The sequence below is a fragment of the Geospiza fortis genome, unplaced genomic scaffold (genome assembly GCF_000277835.1).
Source record: "Geospiza fortis unplaced genomic scaffold, GeoFor_1.0 scaffold264, whole genome shotgun sequence".
In the NCBI taxonomy this organism is placed as follows: Eukaryota; Metazoa; Chordata; class Aves; order Passeriformes; family Thraupidae; genus Geospiza; species Geospiza fortis.
This window is the reverse complement of record NW_005054332.1, coordinates 4,972,436-4,994,337: the sequence shown is the minus strand read 5'-3', so window position 1 is coordinate 4,994,337 and position 21,902 is coordinate 4,972,436. Positions and strand designations below refer to the sequence as shown.

Genomic DNA, 21,902 nt, shown 5'->3' with positions numbered 1-21,902 from the left:
TTTTAACAGTCTGCAGAAAGGTATTTTTAGTTCAGTAATGAGGTGTTGGTGATTACTTAGATTCCATAGAGCTTTCTGGCTGGTATTTTGTTAACTCCATTGTATCTGTTGTAATATGCAATAAAGTTCTTTTTAGTTTGTGCCTTTGTTTTGCAGTGCTGCATGGTGCTGAACCTCTGCCTCATTACACTGCTGCACATGCCATGAGTTGGTGTTTACAGTGTTCCCAAGGAGTGGCATATCTCCACAGTATGAAACCAAAGGCTCTAATTCACAGAGACCTGAAACCACCAAAGTAGGTTTAATCTTCATTTTTCATATTTTCTTGCAATTGGTATTTAAGATCATTTACAATAATTTTATTGCATTTATAAGAAATACCTTTAATTGGTACTAACTTTTAGATGTACTGTATTCCAAATGAAAGCTGCGCATATGAAACTTCAGTTGCAGAATGATGGCTTATGATACAAAAAATTAACTGTATTTAGTTACTTTCTGTTCAACTGGAAAAATACCCTGCTCCTGCAGGGTATCTGTCATCATCTTATTGCAGGGGTTCCATACTGTTGTTTCCTTATCACAAAAGTTTCACACCTTCTTGGTGTTTCTCGGGGGCAGCACCTCAGAGCACTGACTCTTTCTTGTTCATAAAGCAACCACCTGGCTCCAATTCCCCTCTCATCCAGCCACCCCACTCTTTTATAGCACTCTTCTTCTCATTGGTTACACCTGTGGCATGTTAAAGTCAGGCCTATTCCTAATCTTTTATAATTGGCCTAGCTGCAACTCCTTAGGGGTAAGATTAGTTTCTACGCTATCTTGATTTTCTTATATTCTCTCCCCCTACATCCATCCCCAGGTATCCATCATGGAAGAGGATTTTATTAGGAATAGGGTTTCTCATCAGAGGCATTTAAAATCTTCCAGTTTTGGAATGGTTGTGGTGTTCAATAAGAGAACATTGTGGGGGGGTTGATTGGTTCTAATGTCATATATAATCTGTTGCATTAGAGCTCTTTTGCCACATGGCTATCCTCCTTTATCCCCTCCTTCTGCTTCCACTACCCCTGCTAGAAGCTCTCATCACTTTCCACCAAAACAAAATTTAATAGTTTCCTACCCAGTCAGTTTGTTATCCAGCTCATTTTACAGCTTCAGATCTGGCTCCACAGATCAGATAGAAACAGATGTTTGAGGATCAGCAGAATCATCCCTTTTTGGTGGTAATCTGCAGTTATTACCAGATAAAATTATAACATGAAGCCACAAGTTAAATCTTTAGTCCTTTCTATTCCCCAGTTTTGATTTAGAGAGTTCACATGTAACTTCAAGTGCTTCCATTTAAATAAATTGCTACATTGATTGACATTGGTGGGAGTCTTGATTGTTCTTCTTTTGGTAAAATAGTTACACATTTGTTGGTTTTCAGCCCCTGGCATCTGAAAGTCTGCTTTTGTCAGTATATGCTTAGTAGTTTACTATGGCTAAAGATATTTATTTAAGATCTAGCATATAGAAATATTAATAAATTGCATCATATATTGGGTTACTTTAAAATATGTAATATGTTCACATTAGACACAAACGACCTTCTTTATTTCCCAGATTATAAAACAAAGCCCTGAGATACAAAGCCTAAGATATTCACCTATATAAGAATGATAGTTGTTGGGATTAAAAAAAAAAAGTGGTTTAATATCCTTTTTCTTCTTTGACAGTTTGCTCTTGGTAGCTGGGGGGACCGTTCTAAAAATCTGTGACTTTGGTACAGCCTGTGATATTCAAACACACATGACCAACAACAAAGGGAGTGCTGCTTGGATGGCACCTGAAGTTTTTGAAGGTAATAAAAATTCAGTGTTAATATTACATTTTCTTTATAGGGATGCAACTGTGAATTACTGTGGTGTAAGAATAAGAGCATCGTGTAGTCTTTAAAATAAAATTTACTAAAGTTGAGGTGACAACTGAAAGAGTTTTCACAGAAGTCTAACATTTCTTTAAAAATCTCTGCAAGTGTATATTGTCAAATAATTGTGCCTAGGTTTGAAGAACAGCACTGAACCAATTCTCTCATGTTATTATTAGATATTTATTTATGTGAAGAGGTAGAACCTTTATTTGTCATTACTGATACTTACATTAGGAGTACCTTTAGACAGCAGCAGTTCCTTATTTTGTAAGTCAGTAAAATACAGCCAGAGGGCTCTTTCCCCACAATTTTGCTGTTTCTAAGATTCTTAAATCATTTCAAACTCTTCTGTCATTTAAATACACTGTCACTACTTTCACTCCCTACTCTGATTAGCTTTTAACTTTAGAATTTCCCTGTTAGAGTCTAAATTGAACATAATTGCTTCTTTTTTCATCCCCCACTTTCTTGTAACTCCCATCTTCATCTGCTTTTTGTGTAATCTAGAGATTTGATGTACTTCCTCTTTCCTACATACGGGGGAACTTGTTAATACCAGTTAATTTGGTTATGTAGAAAAACAAGCTATTTCTTGGAGTGTAATTGGGGAAGACTAATGATACTTGATAATTAGATACCTATAATTGCTGCATGATTATCAAAGAAATAAACCCATAGATATTAAATTGCAGACTAAACACCTTTTAATCTGTCTGTACCTTAATTATCAATGCAATTTAGCAATGGTCTGGAAGAGTCACCCTCCTGCTTTAGGAAGCAGGTGTCCTTGATTTGATATATTTGGCAAGTGCCGATGTGCAGCAGTGGTTTCCCAGATTCTGGATCTAGGTGACCTCTTTTCTTTTTACTGTTCTTATTCCAGAGACTGTCCATATATAGTTTTAGGATTCCTCCCAAACATCACCTTTGGAACTTATGTTCTGAAGGTACCATTTTCTTCCACATATTGCTTAGAGTACCAACTGGAGGATTATTTGTTTCACTCAGATGCCTGAAAATTTTCCATTATGTTGTTTTACATTCAGGCACTTTCTCTATTTTTTTAGCCAGGACTGCTTCATTTCTTAACACTTGTTTTCTATTAGATTAAATTGTATAAATAGGAGATTTTTTTTCTTTTAGAAATAAGCAATTGAACAATCAGTGTTAAAGATAGATTTTTTTGTGAAAAATCTTAATATAAAATGGATATAAATAAGTGTATTGTAGTAGGGATTTACAGTTCATATCCTAGTTCCTCTAGTGTATGAATCCAGCAAGGTAGAAAGAAACCTTGTATTGCAGTTATTACTGGACAGTGCAAGAAGCCTTCAGTTTACAGTTGTTTTTATGTGCTTTTAACTGAAAGCATTTACTGATAAATAGACAAATCATTATAAAAACACAAGTATCAAGGAGAGGAAAGAATCTAGTATGATGCATCTTCTACAATGCAGCATATCAAATTACTCTTGGAACAGTTATTAAACTACTAAAAATAACCACTTTAAATGGCAAAGTTATTAAAAATTTCTTTGCTTGTGTTACTGCAGCAGAATTCAACAATGGAATAAAGGCTAATATTAATTTGGTGATGTTCTAGTACAAGGTTTCTAGGTGAGAACAGTAAAGGCACGAAAAGCATCTGTTGCAGAACATGTTGCTTAGTGAACTAGTCACTGTACTATTAAGAATTTTCCCCCCATTTTAAACCTAAGTACAGATCAAATAATCTAAATAAAAACAATATGCTATAGATCAGGATGAAGTAAAAGAGAGCAATTCTGATATAAGAACTCCCATTAGAAGAAAATGGTTTTAAAAAAAATTAAATTCTTTAGGATAATAAGGAAACAATACAGAATACTTTCTCACTTCTTTTGGACTGTCACTTTTCAGAATTAGTCCAAGACTTCTCAGGCACAATGTAGAATTCAGTTGCTCAAATAGGGGAATAGTACTACTTTAGTTTTATAGGCTGTGTGTTACAGAAGTTCTGTGACTGCATAGATGAGACTGTTTTGCTTTCCTTAGTGATCTGCTATTGTTTACATGACTTTTTTCCACCAGCATCTTTGAAAATAAGCTGACTGATAAAGCTGACTTTTTCTTCTTCGTACCTTTTGAACTCATTGGCCACATTCAGCTACTTTGATACAGGTGTAAAGAGTTTTTGAGATCCACACTCTTAGAGAGTTTTGTAAAGTCCAAATTAGTGCCTTCACTTAAAGGAGGGCTTGTGGTTCATGCTGCAGCCTGTTTCTTGTGTTTGCCTTGCAAACTGGCTGGACTGGAAGAACTGACCAGAGAACAGGCTGTTTACCTTGCAGTTTGTCAGAGGTATGGGGGCAGAGGAAGTTGGCCCTCAGGTAGTGGATGGAGCCTATTGCAACTATTGCTATATGGTGGGTATTCACATGGAACTAGACTTCTTTAATTCCACTGTTACTGAAATTATTAGTCTGAATAATGCTTTCTGATTAGGTATAAACAAAAAAAATCTTTTGGCCACTATATGCCAATTTTAATCCTTGTTTGAAGATAGGTGAGCAAATCTCCTATAATTCATATTTACACATGTATTCGCATGTCATTAGCCATTCACATTTCTTATTAGCATTTGCATGAGTTATGGTTGCAAAGCATACATTCTTTCTTTGTAGCCTCTGAACATTTTTATTTATTATTTATTATTCTATATCTCCAACCTGTCTTCAGCACCTCAGGAGTCTTAGAAATATTGAATTTATGGTCAAAGAATTTTAATTAAGTAATGACATTACAAAAAGAATAAGAATAATAAACAAGGAGGAAATAAGATGGTGAGGAATTGAGGACTCTTCTGTTTCGTTCATGTGGTAACTTAGTTGTTCTTCTGAAGACCTGTAATTATTTAAGAGTAATGGATATGACAGATGTTATTGGCTGGCGTATTGTAACTAAGGTTGGAAGAAGTGAATGGAAGAATATTTAGAGGAAGCAAACATAATCAATTAAACCCTGAATGCGAGATTTTTAAAAGCTAATAAATTGCAGTTTATGTTATATAAGAAAAGTGATGCATTTTATCATTTCAAGATGACTCCAAATGAAAAGGATTGATTCCCAGAGAGGGGCATTCTTAACAGTCATACTGTCAAGTGATTTCAGATTTAAGTTAACATGAATCAGCCAGCTTTAGAAAACTGTTTTTTCTCAGCAAACTAAATGTGAAGTGAAAGTAAGTATGTAAAGCTGTTTATTTATTGGAGCAAGCTGCCCAGGGGAGTGGTGGAGTCAGCATCCCTGGAAGCATTGAAGTGACTCAGCATGACACTTAGTGCCGTGGTTTAGTTGACATTATGGCGTTTAGTGAAAAGTTGGATTCAGTGATCTTGGAGCTCTTTTCCAACCTGACTGTATGATCTGCTCAAGCTATATTTCTTTTTGATGTGTTACATAGAAAAGAGTCAAATTATATTGATGGCTTTCTTCCAGGTAGCAATTACAGTGAAAAATGTGACGTTTTCAGTTGGGGTATTATTCTCTGGGAGGTAATCACCCGTAGGAAACCTTTTGATGAGATTGGTGGTCCAGCTTTCCGAATAATGTGGGCAGTTCATAATGGTGAGTTGAAAATACTTTATTGCATTTGAAGTTGTGTATATGACCTATAAATTTGCTGAACACTCTTAACTGTACAGCTTTAAATTACTAGTGTTTCCATTTTGTGCTTCATTGTATATGCATTTTTGTCACAAAGACTAAATAGACACTGCCACTTTGTGTCACTGTGGCTTTTGAGTTACTTGGCTGCTACAGTGTTTGCTACATGTAACTGGTGTATGAACAAAGGAGAGTAATGTCCTCATTATTATGTCACTCCATTTTAAAAGTGATCTGAGAAAAACCTCTTACCTGGCTGAATGATGGTTTTATTAGCTACATTGTCTTTCTTTTACCTTTTTTTTTAATTGGACAACTACGAGAAATGTGTAACTTTAATTAACTTTCCCTGTGTTTAGAACCTAGGAAACATTCTCCAGGAACATTAGATATTAAAAATGGTATTTTTGTTTTTCGTCTATGGTGTTTTGGGGTTTGTTTTTTTTATTCTGCTGTTTAAATGGTTTTACCTTTATGCCTAGGTACCTGCACTCATGGAGCAGCACTCTACTAGCTGTTCATAGTCTAAGCTCCTGAAAATCTGTTCTGCATAGCTAGGTGCTATACAGAACAGATTTTCAGGAGCTTAGACTATGAACAGGACACAGTGTTTGTGTTCAAACGGACTGCTTTCTTTAAATCAGTAGTGTAACATTGGTCAGTGTAGTGTAGAGTAGGCTGTAGTATCTTCGTGCTAGAGGTGTAATTTTTTTATGCTGTGTTTTTAGGCACTATGGGAAAACAATTTCTTGAGTAATAAAGTAATGGTAGTGAAGTAGTTCACTGAATGCAAAGAGACAACATCAAGGCAAGCACCAATTTTTTTGAAGAAAAAATTAGCAAACAAGCAATGAAGGCTGGGACTCTGCCTGAGTGTCATTGCTTCAGTAGTAAATGATAGAAGCATAAGGTGGGCACAGGCATATCCTATTCAAAGAAGAGAATGGGGCAGACAGAGACACAATCAATTAACATTATAGTCTTAATAATGCATATAGAGAGATGTTTGCAAATGCCATTTTTGAATGAAGAATGAGATTCTCCAGTTTTTCAAGAGCACTGGATGTTGAGATTAGGAGTGATATGTGCCTTGCATAAAAGCATTTACTGTAAAACTAAGAGTAAATCTAGTACTAAATTAGGAAGCCTCAGTAAGGTGTGGGAGTATACCTTAAAATTCACTGTTTCTACCTACTTTTGCTTTAAAATTTTATCTTCTTTATTTTTTCCTTTTTCTTAAGAAGGAAATTAGTTAGTGTTAGTGCACTTCATCTCACTTAAAACTATTGTGGCATTCTTACTTCATGTATTACTTGTTCTGTTTAATATATTCTTAAATACTTACTGCTTTCTTTGCAAACCATCACTGTGTTTCATATATCCAGCACAACTGGTTGTCCATTAATTGTTCTCATAGAAATTGTAATAAGAGGAGGAACTTGAAGCAAAAAAAGCTGAATAGTTATAAAATAGTTGAAGTAAAATGTTACTAAAAATTAGTATAGACCATGAAAAAGTCATACCAAATTGGTAGTCCAGGGCCTGATAATTTCTCAGGATGTTGTTAGGAGCAGCTTTCAAAATCAGCTTTCAAAAATACTTTAGGTATTTTTGGGGTTTTCTGTTTGTTTGTTTTGTTTTGTTGTTTTTTTATTTTGTTTTTTGTTTGTTTGGGGGGTTTTTTGTTTTGACTTATTTTTTCTTGTGAATGCAGCATTAGGAACCAAAGACTGTTATTACTTGCTTTCTAACTTGGCCTAGAACTTTATTCTTCAGAAAGAAGTAACATTTCATTAGCCTTTGTAATATGCTGTATTCGGTCAGTCTGTGAATGTATTCAAACCTGTACTGAGGGAAAAGTTTGATTTTTTTCTCCTGCTGCTGTGTAGTGCAAAGGAACTTTTCTTGTTGGTTTTTTGTTTGTAAGAGAGAAAATTAGTACAAGCCAGTTCATCCAGATTACAATTAATTCTGCATTTTCCTTTATTTATTTAGCAAAATACTGGAGCAAGATCAGACACTTTAAGTTGTTTTAGAGTTTATTTAAAAAGTTTAAAGGTGTTTTCTATTTTCAATTGCAGGTACTCGGCCACCACTGATCAAAAATTTACCTAAACCAATTGAGAGTTTGATGACCCGTTGTTGGTCGAAGGATCCCTCACAACGGCCATCCATGGAGGAAATTGTTAAAATAATGACACACTTGATGCGGGTATAAAAATTTATTTAAGTATTTTAATAATTTCTTAAACTATTAAGCTGGAAAATTGATGTACAAAAAGTACGCTTTTCATCCCACTCCAGAGGTGGGCTTGCGTGTTTTCTTTTGCCTCTCTGTTTTTGACAAAAATTACCAAATTATTGAAGGGAAATCATTTGTCTTATATACATATATATATATATGTGTATATATTTCCTCTTTGAAGGGGTATAATAACTCATAATAGATTTGAGAAAATAAGCAAAGTCATAGGTGTATCTAATGTATTACATTGTTAAAAATAATTGCATTCATTTATCTTCTAAATAAATTATTATAAATGTAATATATAATTTACACTTATAAATTATGAGGTACTATTTAAATAGTTTTAAAACAATTGTACTTTTTAATTAAATAATTACTGGTTTTTCACAGTACTTTCCAGGAGCTGATGAACCTCTGCAATATCCTTGCCAGTATTCAGATGAAGGCCAAAGCAACTCTGCCACTAGCACAGGTACATTTGTATAGGTTAGAGAAAAAGAACGGCAACATGAAATGATGCAGATAGATTGTAAAGCATGTTCTTACATTGATTTTGAACTCAAAATGGAAAATACTTCCAAAATCTTAAGCATCACCCGACCCTATTTATTTTGTTAATACTTCATACTTAGTGTTCTCAGTCAAATGGTTATGTTGAAGTGTACTTGTAATGAAGAAAAAGCTTATAATAAAAGCTGTCTCCAAATGCCCAGGTTTAATGTCTCCATTTTTCCCCTTGAATGTTGCTAGCAATTGACACTTTTTTACTCATATGTAATGTTTAGGAGTTGTCAATTTAAAATGTTTCACTATTCTTGAAAGCTGCATCTGATTTAAGTTGCAATCTCCACAATTTAAAATTGCATTTGTTTTATGATAAGTTGCAGTAAATACAGTAATTTAAAATAAGTGCAAGAAAAATCAAATGGAACAAAATGTGGGCTAGACTTTCAGGTAGTTTTGCCCTCAAAAAAATGCTTTTAATAATAATAATAAAAAAATAATTTAGTTTCCTCATTGTTTAGAGCACATTTTTTTCCACTTAAGTAGTTTTTCATTTTACATGTCTTCAGCTTCCTCTGCTTGGTTGAATTATTTTCTATCACCAAAGAAATTGCTGCTATTTTGGATAAAGCTTCACTGACTACTTTGCAGCTTAGTGATCTTTATATTAAAATAATCTTTGCAGCTTTAGCATTTCACTAACTTTACTAGTTTTTCTCCACCTCTCAGCACATGATTTTAAGTGAATTTATCACTTCAAACCATGATATTTGCTGATATTTTTCAGGTATTTGTCCTGCTCTGTGATTAATGATGGTCTTTGTCATTAATAGTGAATGAGGTTGCTGTTGTGTTGTTAATTTAACAGCTACCCTAAAAATTTCAAAGAGTGGTAAAGATTGACTTCAGAATGTAATCACCATACTTAGATACATATTCTTTTTTCACTCCTCTTCCTTCTTATACTAAATTATCTGTAGCAGTCTTGCTACTTGTCTTCCATTAAATGTTTTTAAAAGTGAAGAGACGCACTTCAGTATTTTTAGTGGACGTTCTCCAATGCTTTTCCTTGTTTCTGGTTTCTAGGTTCATTCATGGACATCACTTCTACAAACACAAGTAACAAGAGCGATGCTAACATGGAGCCAAGTGACTTCCAAGGAGCTTCTACCAATGACACTATTAAACGTTTAGAATCAAAATTGGCACAGCAAATCAAAAATACAGCCAAGCAGCCGGTAAGCCAACGGGTGCAATTTTGAACCATAATAACAAAATGGACACGGGTAGATGTAAGTGTTGTGTCTGCTCTGAAACATGTGTCCTTCAAAATAGTACAAAATTGGATCCAGTTAGTTATAGGAGAAGAATATAGAAGAAAAGGGACAGAAAAAGGTAAACTGGAAAGCTCTAATTGTAATCTAATAAATCCTTTTAAATACATCTCCAATGTATTTAAAGGGATTTGTTAGATTTAAAAAGTATGTTTGAATATTGCTGCCTTAATTTATAACCAAAATACTCGTATGACATGAAGGGATTAAACATTTTAGGTGAATTTTGAAGTAGAATTCAAATAGAATGCCAAAATTCAAAGATTCTCTCATGACAATATTGTCCTAATTCTGCTGGTTTTTTTTATCTCTGTGAAGTTAGATTGTTTTCAAAGCTGCAGTTTTTTCATTTGTTCATACCAATTATTGCCATTTATTGTGTTACGAATTTTAAATCTTGTCCCTTTGAAAATACATACTGTGGAAACATACTGGTGCATACTATGGAGGGGCTTGTGCAGAATTTTGTTTTCACAAGGTGTGACTGTTAAACAGGGTGACCCTGGCCGTTTGAGTTTGCCCCCATCTCGTGGGAGCAGTGTTGAGAGCTTGTCAGATGTTCGCGCACGACCACCGTCCGCCCTTGTTTCCGGAGAAGCCAAAAGGATGAGCGCTGACATGTCTGAAATAGAAGCAAGAATAGCTTCCATCACAGGTAAAATTTAATCAGGTTTGGGGAGTAGACTAAAGAACTGGAAAGAAATAAATGAGGAAGGAATATGTAAAACATGCATAGTCTTACAGAAAGTTGACAACAGTAGCTATATGAAAATAATTAAAGTTTTCCTGTAGTCTTGATTGTCCTTTATTAATTGTGGGCGGGGGGATGACTTTATTTATGGTTATACACTCAGCAAGACTATTTTAATTGAGTATTTTAAAGGTTTTAGAGGTTTTGTTGAATTAGATTTTTACCTTTTTAAAAAAAGAGTTATGAGACTTCTAAATATCAGTCCTATTCCAAATGCACAATTTCTCCTTTTTATCTGAAATAGTGTTATTACATCTCTGCTAGTGTAATTATTTATATAATAACATTTTCTTCAGGGTTGTCTCTATAATACTTTTGAAATTGAAAGGTAGGTTTAAAGTTCATGTTCCCAAATAAGTTTAAAAATCCACTGTGACAGATTTCAAAATGAGAAATGTAATTAGATTTTATTCACCAGGTTAAGAAAGCATTGCATTTTGTTAAAAAAAAAAAGCTACAGGTGTTTTGCCAGGTTTTCTTCAGATATAAACTGTCATCTCGAAACCTTAAATCTTTGAGAGAATTAGAATTTATCTGTAAGTATAAATACATAATTTTATGGTGAAAGCAGTCTTGATTCATCCCAGAAGAGTGAATTAATAAAAATGTGTACAGTTGGCAAACACTTCCTTGTCTCTTTTTTTCATCAAAGATACTGTTTGTTAATATATGTAAATTTCAGGTTTTAAGTTCCATATGTGAAAGTTTTTTGTGTTATGGTATATAAGCACAGATTTAAATAATTAAGCAAAATTACTTTGGTTAGTTCAGGGTTATTTAGTTGTTTGAGTATTTTTATACCAATATTAAAATTAAGGTAGTTGAGTAGCTGCGATTAATAAGAAATTACACATCCAAATTCTGGCTTTCTCGTGCACCATGGCTATTTCATTTTTGTTCTTCATTGTGTTATGATTACTCCAGGATCTTGTTTTATTAAATACTGAGGTATTGAAATAATATTTATCGTGCCCTAATTTTTTTTTACTTTAATGTTTTTATTTTAAAGCCTTATTCCAAAATCCGTCTATTGTATTGTCAGTCTTTGACTGGATGACTGTGTAGCACATCTCACCCTGAATCTCTATAAAGGTTTCTTAACACAGAAGGCAGCCGTGTACTTACCTGGTGAAAACTGTGTTGGTTTTATTTTAAAACATGTCAGGACTCACTTTGGTCACTGACATTCTTAATGTAACTTTTTGGCATTATCAGAGATAGCCTGGCCCTCCTTTGTAAGAGTTTTTAATTTTCCTAGTTTTTCTTCTTTAAGTACATTGCTCTGAAATAATAATTACTATTCAGAATAATCTAAGGGCTTTTTGGTGGATTTTTGTTGTGACTGTAGGGTTTCTTTTTCTTGAAATAAAAGTACATATTGAACATACTATTTTTTGTTTGGGGTTCTTTGGATATTTTTTGGGAAATCACTTCATGCAGTAGTAGACTGTGAGAAATGAGGTCAAGCACATCTGACCATAACTTTTTCAAAAAGAGGTGAAACAGCACTGTATTGGTTTCTTTTTTTAATCTTGTTATCCGTGTGACAGAAATAATATGCTGTGAACCTGAAAAAAATGGCATGGCTGGGTGAGGATTGGGCTGTTGTTAAATCAAGTTGAAAATTATTTAATCTTGTTCCATCGTCCTCTGGATTAATTGTAAGAGTAAATCATGCGCATCACCATTACTTACTGAGATGGGTATGCTACAATGTTCTACTTTTGGAAGATGCATTCAGATTTTTCTCTAAATAGGAACTATTTCTCTTCAACTACAGTAGCAGTAAAATAAAAAAAAAGTATGATTAGATTTTATTTCAAGGTGTATAATGTTTCTTGAACATTATTAAAATGCTGGTAGTTATGTCCAATTTTCAAAACAAAAAATCTTCACTGGTAGGACAAAAAAGTAACTGGCAGGAATGATTGTCAAATGTAGTAAAAGTAAATATTTTTTCAGAGATAGCTGAGATTTGCTTTGAAAGGAGGTGATTTAAAGAAGCAGAAGTACCTAGCTATTAGGCTTTTTAATAAAATAGTTTGTGCCTAACACTAAAGAGAAAATGTTAGTTAAGTTCAGGCAATCAAGTTGGTTTTTTTTCTGAATGTGTAGGTGAATTGAAATAATTTAATTTGTTTTCTGTTTGGATAATTACATTTGGTTTTCCCTTCTGTGTTGCCATGCCGCTTTCTGTGTTTGACTTTTGTGTTGCTAACTATAACTAATTACACTGTGTTGTAATGATGGCTAGTTCTGCATTTTTTGCTTTTTAACAGTTGCTTTACTATGTGTAAGCATGAGTGGAAGGCAATGCAGTTTATTCTGCATGACACATTTTTGCATGAACTCTAGTTTAACCAAATATATGAAAAATGCAGTATTAGGAATTTAATAATTTTGCTCTTGCCATTTTAGTGTTTTGCATGTGTATTGTATATGTGTATTTTTTCAGCCTATTCCAAGCCTAAACGAGGCCATCGTAAAACTGCTTCATTTGGCAACATTCTGGATGTCCCTGAGATCATCATACCAGGTATCGCAGACCAGGTGAACGGGTCAGTTGGTTAAGATGCCGGAATAGTGATCAGACTGCTGAAATACTTCTTGCTCCAGTTGCTTTAGGACAGGCCCAGAAATTATCCCACTACATTTTTCATAATGCTTCAGTAAAGAGGAGCATGATATTTTATTGCAAACTTACTTTTATCAGTAAATTGTTCAATCTTCTAATCAAATTTACTTCTACTGATAAAGGACTTTTTTCCATAAGATCTTGATGTTCAGAGTCTTCTTATAGAGGAAAACTATATATGCAGTCTTGTATCACAGTACCTCATTTGGTGAAAATGGAACTAAGTTGAAAAATTCCTGTCTAGGTAATTGTTTTGCCCTGATCTTTGTTGTGTTTAGGCTTCCATTTTTAATCAGATCATAGTGGAAAAAACCCTAAGATAAATGATGTACAGAACTTTAAATCCATGTGATATTTGTGATTAAAACATTAACACTTAGTCTGTGTAATTCGTATATTTGAGTACACTTTTCTAGGGCTAAAATGTGTGTGCATGAGGTATTGCTGTTGTGTTCAAGTTAATGCCAACTAAAATTACTAGGAGAGGCTTTTGATAGGAAAAAATTAATATAATCAGGCACTATGGATGGGAATATCATTTGGGAATTTAATGAATAATTCTCATGTATTCCAAGTCTTTTTTTAGTTAGTAGAATGACATTTTTCTTTCTTTCATTTCATACTTCTCAAAGCCTAAAAATAAGTATAATCAATTCCAAACTGTGATAGGCATACCATTAACAGTATGCAACTCACTTCAGAGTGATATGTCAGGAGCAGAAAATGAGGAAATGTGAGTGAAAGTATCTAGGAATCCACTAAAAACCATGGCCCTCCTATTCTACATTTCTGTCATCTGAGGAAGTTTCTTTCTAAATCTTGATATTGTTAGGTATTAAAAAGTTGAATGCAAAAGATAATTTTGTACAAACGTTTCTTTCAAATAACTTTATTGAAGGTTACAGTAAAAATACAGAATATGAGAAAGTAGATTGCAAAGAGCAATAGCGCCCATAAAAAAGCAAACCTCTTTGGCACTGAGGCTAACAAATTGGCAAAAAAGTTTACTAGAATAGCTTTCCACTGTAACTCTCAAGCAGTCCTGGCCTCCACTGACGTAAATGAAATCCTGAGAAAGCAAGGAAAGCAAAAGTGAAGACTTCTGTCCAGTTTCAGTGTTAACTCGTGATGAGAGCCTGGTAAATATGCTCTAGAAGCTAATGAGTGCCTCTTGTCTCCATACACTGTCTGTCCATAAAAACATTGAGCCTTCCAAGAAACTTTGAAACTTTTAGGCAATAATGAAGAAGTCAGTGAAATAAAATACAATGTTGTTTTTACGAAACAGATTGTATTGTACCAGTCTATTGGTTTCTTAGTTAGGCAGAGGCAGTCATTAAAGCTTCTTCACCTGATCTATTTTAATTGAACTTGACAGCATGGGAATTTCAAGAATTTGGCATACATATGAAAGAAATAGAAACCTGTAGAAATAAAAAAGGTATAGGGTTGGAGCAAGTATATTAAAGGAGTTTTCTCAAAATTTATTCCTAAAGTATTTAAGTGAAATAAGTTTGAGTTAATGCTTTATCAGAAGCAACTATTCATTAAAAGGAGGATTAGAATATCACATAGGGAGAATTTTGCTGTGACTAAATAGAAATAGGGTAAAATCCAGGGTCATGCACTAACAACAATTTCTATTAATAAGATGACATGAGATCATAGCACATGCATGCAGATTAATTCCAGGTAGTATGAGCCACGAATTTAATGTAGTTGTGAAAAACTGTGAAATCTTAAGGTGCATTTCCAGGAAAAATAAGGAAGCACTGACACTATTACTGGCCCTTGTTGAGTTTGAATCGGGAATTGAACATACTCTTCTGGTCAGCCATATAAATGAAATATACATGCACTCAAAAAATATGAAGAAGAGTTACTGGGATATGAGGGGTATAGAGAGTATAAAAACAAATCTGAAAGCATGGCTTTTTTAGCTCACAAAGTGAAAGCTGAGAATGAATAATTATTTTCTATAGATTAATCTGCTGCTAAAAACTAGGAAGAGATGACTACTTAAGCTAAAAGACAGTATTGGCACTACAGAAAAAATATGTAAATTGTCTGCAAATAAATCTGGGCTTTACATTGAAAATTTTCCGGTTGTCAGAACAGCTTTCCAGTAATAATCCCAAAGCCAGAAAAAAATTAGATTAATCGTTACATGACAGAACATGATCATCTGCCCAGTAAACTAATTATATTCATCTGTATATTTCTCACTTCTTTCCTTTCTTTACTCTTTCAGCACAAAGCTCTCAGTTCTGGCCCCTGAACACACTTCTCACTTTCTAGCCCCCTAAGCTTCCAAGACCCCTAAACTGTCACCACCATCTCAATCCCACCCAGTTATGTTCCATGCTACTTCTGCCACAGACCCAGCTCCTGCAGACTTCCCTGGGCACGTCCCTCGGTGGGGCAAGCAGCTCGTCCCTGTCCTTGGAGCCGCACAAGCGCCGGTCTGTGCTGCTGCCTGGAGTTGTGCTGAGCACATGGCAGAGCAGCTGCTGCCCAGAGAGGGGAAGCACCAGGCAGGCATGTTACCGTGAGTCAGCTGCTTTGGGCAGGGCTATTTTGGAAGTATGAGTGCTACATCTGCTATCATTGGGGGTTTTCGTAATGCGTTGCCTCAACTGCATTTCGTCCATGAACTGATTATGCTTCCAAGGTCGTAAAATACATACTTTATCAATTAAAGGTAAAATATTGTCAGAAGGGGAAGTTTTTAGAATATATTTGCTCTTCTTTCTAAGTAAGTACTGTAAGAGTGAAGAGAGCTATTTATTCATTTAAGATGGTTTTTTGTGTTACTAGCTTACAAAACTTAAAAACTGAAAGATGGGTCAAAGAATTCCTCCTTTGTGTAACAGCTTAGCAAATGAGTTTGCAGTGGTGGTATCCTGTAACCAACCTAGTGATGTATCAGTTCTTTTTTTTTTCATTTACAGTATGTATAGTACAGGTTATAAGCACCAACTTTATTTTTATATACATATTTATATATAAAAAATAAAAACCCTAATAAGTGCAAAAAGTTTAAGTATCCTTATGTTTAAAGAAACAAAAAAAATCTGAATTCTAGTTTGTGTACTTTTTTGGTAGAAACCATTCAAGCAGCATCTAGCAAATATACCTACAAGTACAGCCTTCTCTTCACTGGCAATGTTAGACATCTCGTGCATTTAGCATGTGTGCATTTGGCTTTGTAATTTTGTCATCTGAAACTGTGCCACAGTGTTACAATTTTTATAGCATTGACGCTGCATAAATGATTGCTCAAGATAGACACATTTTGTAGAGGGTCTTTAGAAGGTGGATAGGAATTATGGATGCTGTAGGTCTGTACTTTTTCTATCTACTTTTAAAATCAATGGATGCCAGAAATCCCACCCTTGTCTTCCCAGATCACTTAATTCTTCTGGAATTCAGATCAATGTTTTAACTTCTTCAGAATGTCTTATAGCAGTGTTGCAGCCACTAATCATCCTGCACTGTGAGAGAGGCTTGAGCCCTGTAGGTGTGTAAGGAGGAGAGAGGACTGTGAGTAAATAAGAAAGTGTAAAAGGAGATGCAAGTATCTGCTAAAGGGCAGGGAGAAGAGGTCATAGCTGGTCTGGATATTTGGCGGCTGGGTGGGGGCAGTGATCAAAAGCCTAATAAGTTGTACAATTTATTTTTGCCCAGAGTATGTGGGGCAGGACGTGATGGAAGTTTCCTGTTCCTTTAGAATTTAATTTTAGAAAATAAACAACACTATGTGAAATGAGTTGTTCTGAGGCCATGAAGTATATTTGTGACATTTGCTTTTTAATCTTAAAATCCTGTAAACCACCAAAAGCCTGACACTGTGCATCAAGTTACTGTGGATTAACTTCTCTCCATGTACAAATCTCTTAGTTTTGTAATGAGGAAAAAGTATTTTAAAATGGACAGAGAGGTAAGAACAAGATCAAAACTGTGAGAGGGAAGCATAAAGAAGTACCTATGAGCTTTTCAAATAAATATTTTTTGTTGTGTTGTACAGCATATTTTTCAATTGAAATTTGTCTTGAATCTGGAGCAATAAGTATTTGTTGATTCGTAGTCTGTTTCTGCCTTGTTGAAGCTATTTGCCAGATGTCTGCAGTATTATACTAATTAAAATGGCATTGCCTAGTTGAGCTTGCTCTTCCCTCATGCTACTAACTTGAAGATATTTCATTTAAAGGTGTTCATTTTTTACCACAGTAGTTTTGGCCCCTCTTTCCCCCCCACCCCTTCACTTCCCGCAAGGCATTTTCTTTTCTTTCTTGCACCCCACCCTGATTATTTTAACATTTTGGCAACCATGTTCTAATATTTCAGCAACACATGCACTGGGTTCTTTAAATTCACAAATGTTGCTAATCTGAAATGAGAATTTCAGATATTTTTGCAAGCCTATTTCAGCTGAGCTAATTTTATAACAATGTTGTTGAATGAAATGTGCACATAATTTTGTATCAGTCGTGGGTGGATTGCACATATGTTGCATATTGAGATGAGCTGTGGCAGCCAGATGAAGTATCCACAGCACAGAATTCTATTAAATGTATAATCTTGTTTGTTAAACAGTTGCATAGAGAAAAAGTTCACTGCAAATGAACAAGTTCATACATTTTGACATAGATTTGTAATTCACAAGATCCCCATATGAAAGTATTAAACAAACTTAGCCGTTGTTGCTTAGGTAAGTATATACTTTCCCTGAATTTCAGAAGCAAAATACCAAGACCAGAGAACAGTTGCAATTCAAATCCATTTGTAGTCAGATCAAAAAGTGTATTCCTGTTTTAGAATCGTGCTTGACTTTCTTATATGCTTGTTTCTTAAAGTACCTTCTATAAATTTTAAAACATCATGACAAATTGATAAAGTGACGCTAAGCATTTTGTATTGCTGTTTTGTGGTAGTGTGCTCCTATGTGTAATAATACATACATTTAAAAACTTAAAAACTCACTAAATATATCAGTTAATATTAAATAGTCTTACATTTTTGTACTAACTGTTGCGATTAAAAACACGTGTCAGGATAGGCTTGGAGTCGTGGGAATTATGCTGAATGAGAAGTATCTAAAAGGTCAGCAATGTGATGCCCTTTGCAGGGCTTTGAGTGAGCTGTGTTGGTGGCTGAGTGTGGGGCTGCTGGGCGAGGGGCTGCCATGGCTGCAGTACATGTTTCAGATGCTCCCCTCCAGTAGCAGAGTTACGTAATGCAGAGCTAAGAGCAAGAATTTTGAGCATTGTCAGCTGTTACTCGGGACATTTTGGTGTTTCCTTTTGGACAGCTGACCTGCTCTCAAGAGATAGTATAAACAATCGCTGTAATAAAAATCAAAGTAGTCAGGGAGATTCTGTTGCATAATCTCCTTTTATTTTTAAGGAGATTTTGTTTCCTGAAAATGCCTTTGATTGCTTGTCAGTGCTAAAATTTACACTGTTTTATGTAGCTGTCACTGGTGGATAATTGCGAACAGGTGGAAGGAGAAGAGGAAAAGATTACAGCATTGTGCTTCGTAGGTTGATGGTGAGATGTGATTTAGCTGAACAGTCCCCTTTTCACACTTCTCAGAGCATGAGAACAGGACATAGTTTCGTTCCCCCGAAGGAGACAGGAGAGCAGAAGGAAGCGCTTTCGCTTCTTACTTTTCTTGAGGGGAGCGTCATGCAGGCAGGAGTCCTTGCTGTGTTCCTTGAGCAAGCCAAAGAGCAACAGGTTAAAGCTGGCAGCCTGTTATCTTTGTGGTTTAGCTTTTAGAAATCCCCATAACGTAACGCACTTGAAATAGATGTCGTCATCAGCTCCTGCCCCAAGTACTAAGCCTGACCAAATACATGTGACAGAAGATGGTGGAGTAGAGTGCAGCAGCTATTCATGTGGTAGGAGTGGTTATTGTATTAGGGTATACTTTTTGTTGACAGGCCAGCATGTTTTGAGTTAAAATTCTGCAGCTGTCTCTCCCCCTCTCTCACTTTGTCTCTGTGGATTTGTACAAATTCCAAGCTCCTCTGCAACAGTCGCACCCTTCTTATTTTGTTCTGAATATATTTCACTGGTTTGTTTTTGTTTTGTTTTTTTCCCAGCAGGAAACGGACAGCAGAGGCGCAGATCCATTCAAGATCTTAGTGTTGCTGGAACAGAGTCCAGTCAGGTAATGTCCTTCTCATCTCTTCTTTGCCTTTCAGTAAAGTCAGCACCAAATCTGTACTGGGGAACTGATCTGGAAATCTTCACCTTTGATGCTTTCATAGAAATGATGTGGAAGCTTGGCAGACTGTAGTGTTGTTTGTATTGCATTGAAATGAGATTCCATGAGGGTAACTATGAATGAGCTCTAGATGAGAAGCGTTTTCTGTATGGGTTATGCAGTATTTATCACTTCTATGTACACATGTTTTTTTGTGTACTGCTTAATTTGGCTGAGGGCACATGTTACACAGGAAAGCCTTTTCATCTTTCTGTATATAGGAAACAATTGTAATTACTACTTATTGTGTAAAATAGTTATATATAGACTCACTTTCTGCATTAAAATAAAAAGCATGTACATCAGCATAATAAATGTTATTTATTATCAATCTCTGAATTCTGAATAATAAATTACAGAGATATCTCTCTATTTCTTGTGAAAGATTTACAGCAGAGTATTGTCAAAAAGTTTTGTTTAAAAAAATACTATTTCAAAAAGATATTTTATAATAAATTGCTATTTGACTAGTATTGTAAATGCCATGGAAACAGAGACAGTGATATGCTACAAAACATGCTCCTAGTTTCTTTTCAGTTTTAAATGAAAAAAGTATAGCTAATGCTTCATTCAGATGTGGTTATTTTGTTGTTTTAATTGCTTCAACAATTCACAGAGGCTATTTGATCCTTAGTGTGAATTGGCAATTTTGAGATCCCTACTATTATTTGAGTGTGGGATACTGGTGCTTAGCATATTGATCAGATTAATCAGGTTTCCTTATTAAACAGCCTACTGCAATAATATAAAATGGGTGGTAATTCTTGGAGGGGTGCAATTATCAGGAAGATAACCTTTGATTTTTCTTTTATTCCATGGAGTATGATAGCCACAGAAACCTCATCAAGCCTGTAGGTATTAGTAAATTTACTGTGTACATCTACCAGAAAATAACAAGTCTACATAATATATTTTAATATCTTCAGAGAAGACAAGTTTGTTAGAAAGAAATTATTCTGCAAAATTTAGGAACTAATTTAGCCTATTCATTTAATTGTAGAATTAAAATTATGCAAGACTTGAGGGGAAAAATTAAGTGACAATACATCAGTTATATCAAATTGTGCTGATTGATGTATGAATATATTTAATTATAGCTTTTTTATTTAAAAGTTTTCATTCTTTTCATTTTAATGAATGGTTGATATTTCAAATTTTCATCATTTGCTTCATATCTTAATAACTATTATAATAGTCTTTATTTGAAAGCTGTTCTACTGCTTGTATGGGTGTTCTAGCTAAATTGTCATTGTGAACAGAATGATACAGAAATTTCATTCTTTGTTTACCTCACCAATATTTCCTATGGGTCTATAGAAGTACCAGAGTCATATTTTATTTTCTTGCTTCTGATAGTGTACATACTGAAAATATAAGTGGAAGAATTACAATTGTCTGTTGCTATCTTGCAGTTTTTCTGGAAACATGGTAAAATCTGGAAAACACAATATTTTAACACGCATGAAAAATGCAGTTTCAAAGATATTTTTGCACTGTCTATATAAACAAATAATGAATTTTATCCCCTTTTTGATGTGAAGAGAGATAGAGGAGTCTGCTGAAACTAATGCTAACTTTTGATGTACACATGCTTGTATATTAAAAAAAATTGGAAAACAAAGAAGAAACAGAGCACAATGTAATTATGGCTAAAGACTTAAGATTAATCTTTATGGGTTCCTATACATCTGGACCTCAGTGCCTTGATTTCTTATTAGAAATTTTGAGCTGCTATCCATATAAGCAATCTATGAGCCAAAGCAGAAAAAACATCTGAGTGATATAGCTGTGGTGCGTTTATCCAATCTCCCCATATGCACCATACCATATCTAGGGTATCCTTTCTAATGTGAAAGGATTCACATCCTCCCTTCATTGCAAACATCCTTCTTCCCTGCATTCCATTCTCCCTCACACCCACTCTGAGGCACAGCCTTCTTCACCAAGCAGTCATGGCCCCTCTGCTCCCTCACCCAGGCCATAAGAGGCCCTATCCCACTCAAAATTGAAGGATTGCCACAGTGCCTCTTCTCTGGCTTTTAACTATTTGACACAGTAAAACTGATCAGAAATTTTTTTACGGAATGTATTTTTCCTGAAAATTGCTGCTGTGTCTATAGAAAATGGTTCTGTTGCTACTACGGGTTTTTAATTAGAAAGCTTTTTCCAATTCAGAATGGAATTTTTCTTAAGGTGAAGGAAAACACCCGGCTTGTATATAAATAATCAAATATATGTATATATAGTAATAATTAATATTTTTATATATGGGTGCTTACCTGAAAGGGGTAGTCTAAGACTCTTGGTCCTGTGTACCTGTTTGTCTGTTTTCATTTGACCACCTTGTATGTTTTATGATTGTATGTCTATTTTATGTCTGTGTGCTCTTTGTATGGCTTGAATGGCTGACAATTACTACGTTTATGTTGTTGAGACACTTAAGGTGCTTAGCAGTATTGCTCTTACTGGTTTTCTCAACAGCAGACAGTAATAGTGCTTTGCAGAGGGTTTTACTACTCAGCATCAACAGTTTAGATAGGAAATTTGCTAGGTCAAGGGTTTTCCGTCTTTGGATCACCTGTTAGAGTGATTTGGTGTT

General features: G+C 34.8%; 1 protein-coding gene across 5 annotated transcripts in view; it reads left to right on the top strand.

Annotated features, from left to right (window-relative positions):
* Window positions 1-21,902, top strand: part of MAP3K7 (mitogen-activated protein kinase kinase kinase 7) — a 36,157-nt gene that overhangs the window by 2,659 nt on the left and 11,596 nt on the right. The window contains exons 4-12 of one of the 5 annotated variants that reach the window (XM_031057583.1): window positions 157-295; window positions 1,722-1,846; window positions 5,393-5,521; window positions 7,642-7,772; window positions 8,199-8,280; window positions 9,399-9,550; window positions 10,142-10,301; window positions 12,853-12,933; window positions 19,140-19,207. In XM_031057583.1, the coding sequence (XP_030913443.1) occupies window positions 157-295; window positions 1,722-1,846; window positions 5,393-5,521; window positions 7,642-7,772; window positions 8,199-8,280; window positions 9,399-9,550; window positions 10,142-10,301; window positions 12,853-12,933; window positions 19,140-19,207 (1,067 nt within the window). Of the gene's footprint in view, window positions 1-136; window positions 296-1,721; window positions 1,847-5,392; window positions 5,522-7,641; window positions 7,773-8,198; window positions 8,281-9,398; window positions 9,551-10,141; window positions 10,302-12,852; window positions 12,934-19,139; window positions 19,208-21,902 lie in introns of all 5 variants that reach the window. The other 4 variants (XM_014307290.2, XM_031057585.1, XM_031057584.1 and 1 more) reach the window with 4 other exon arrangements.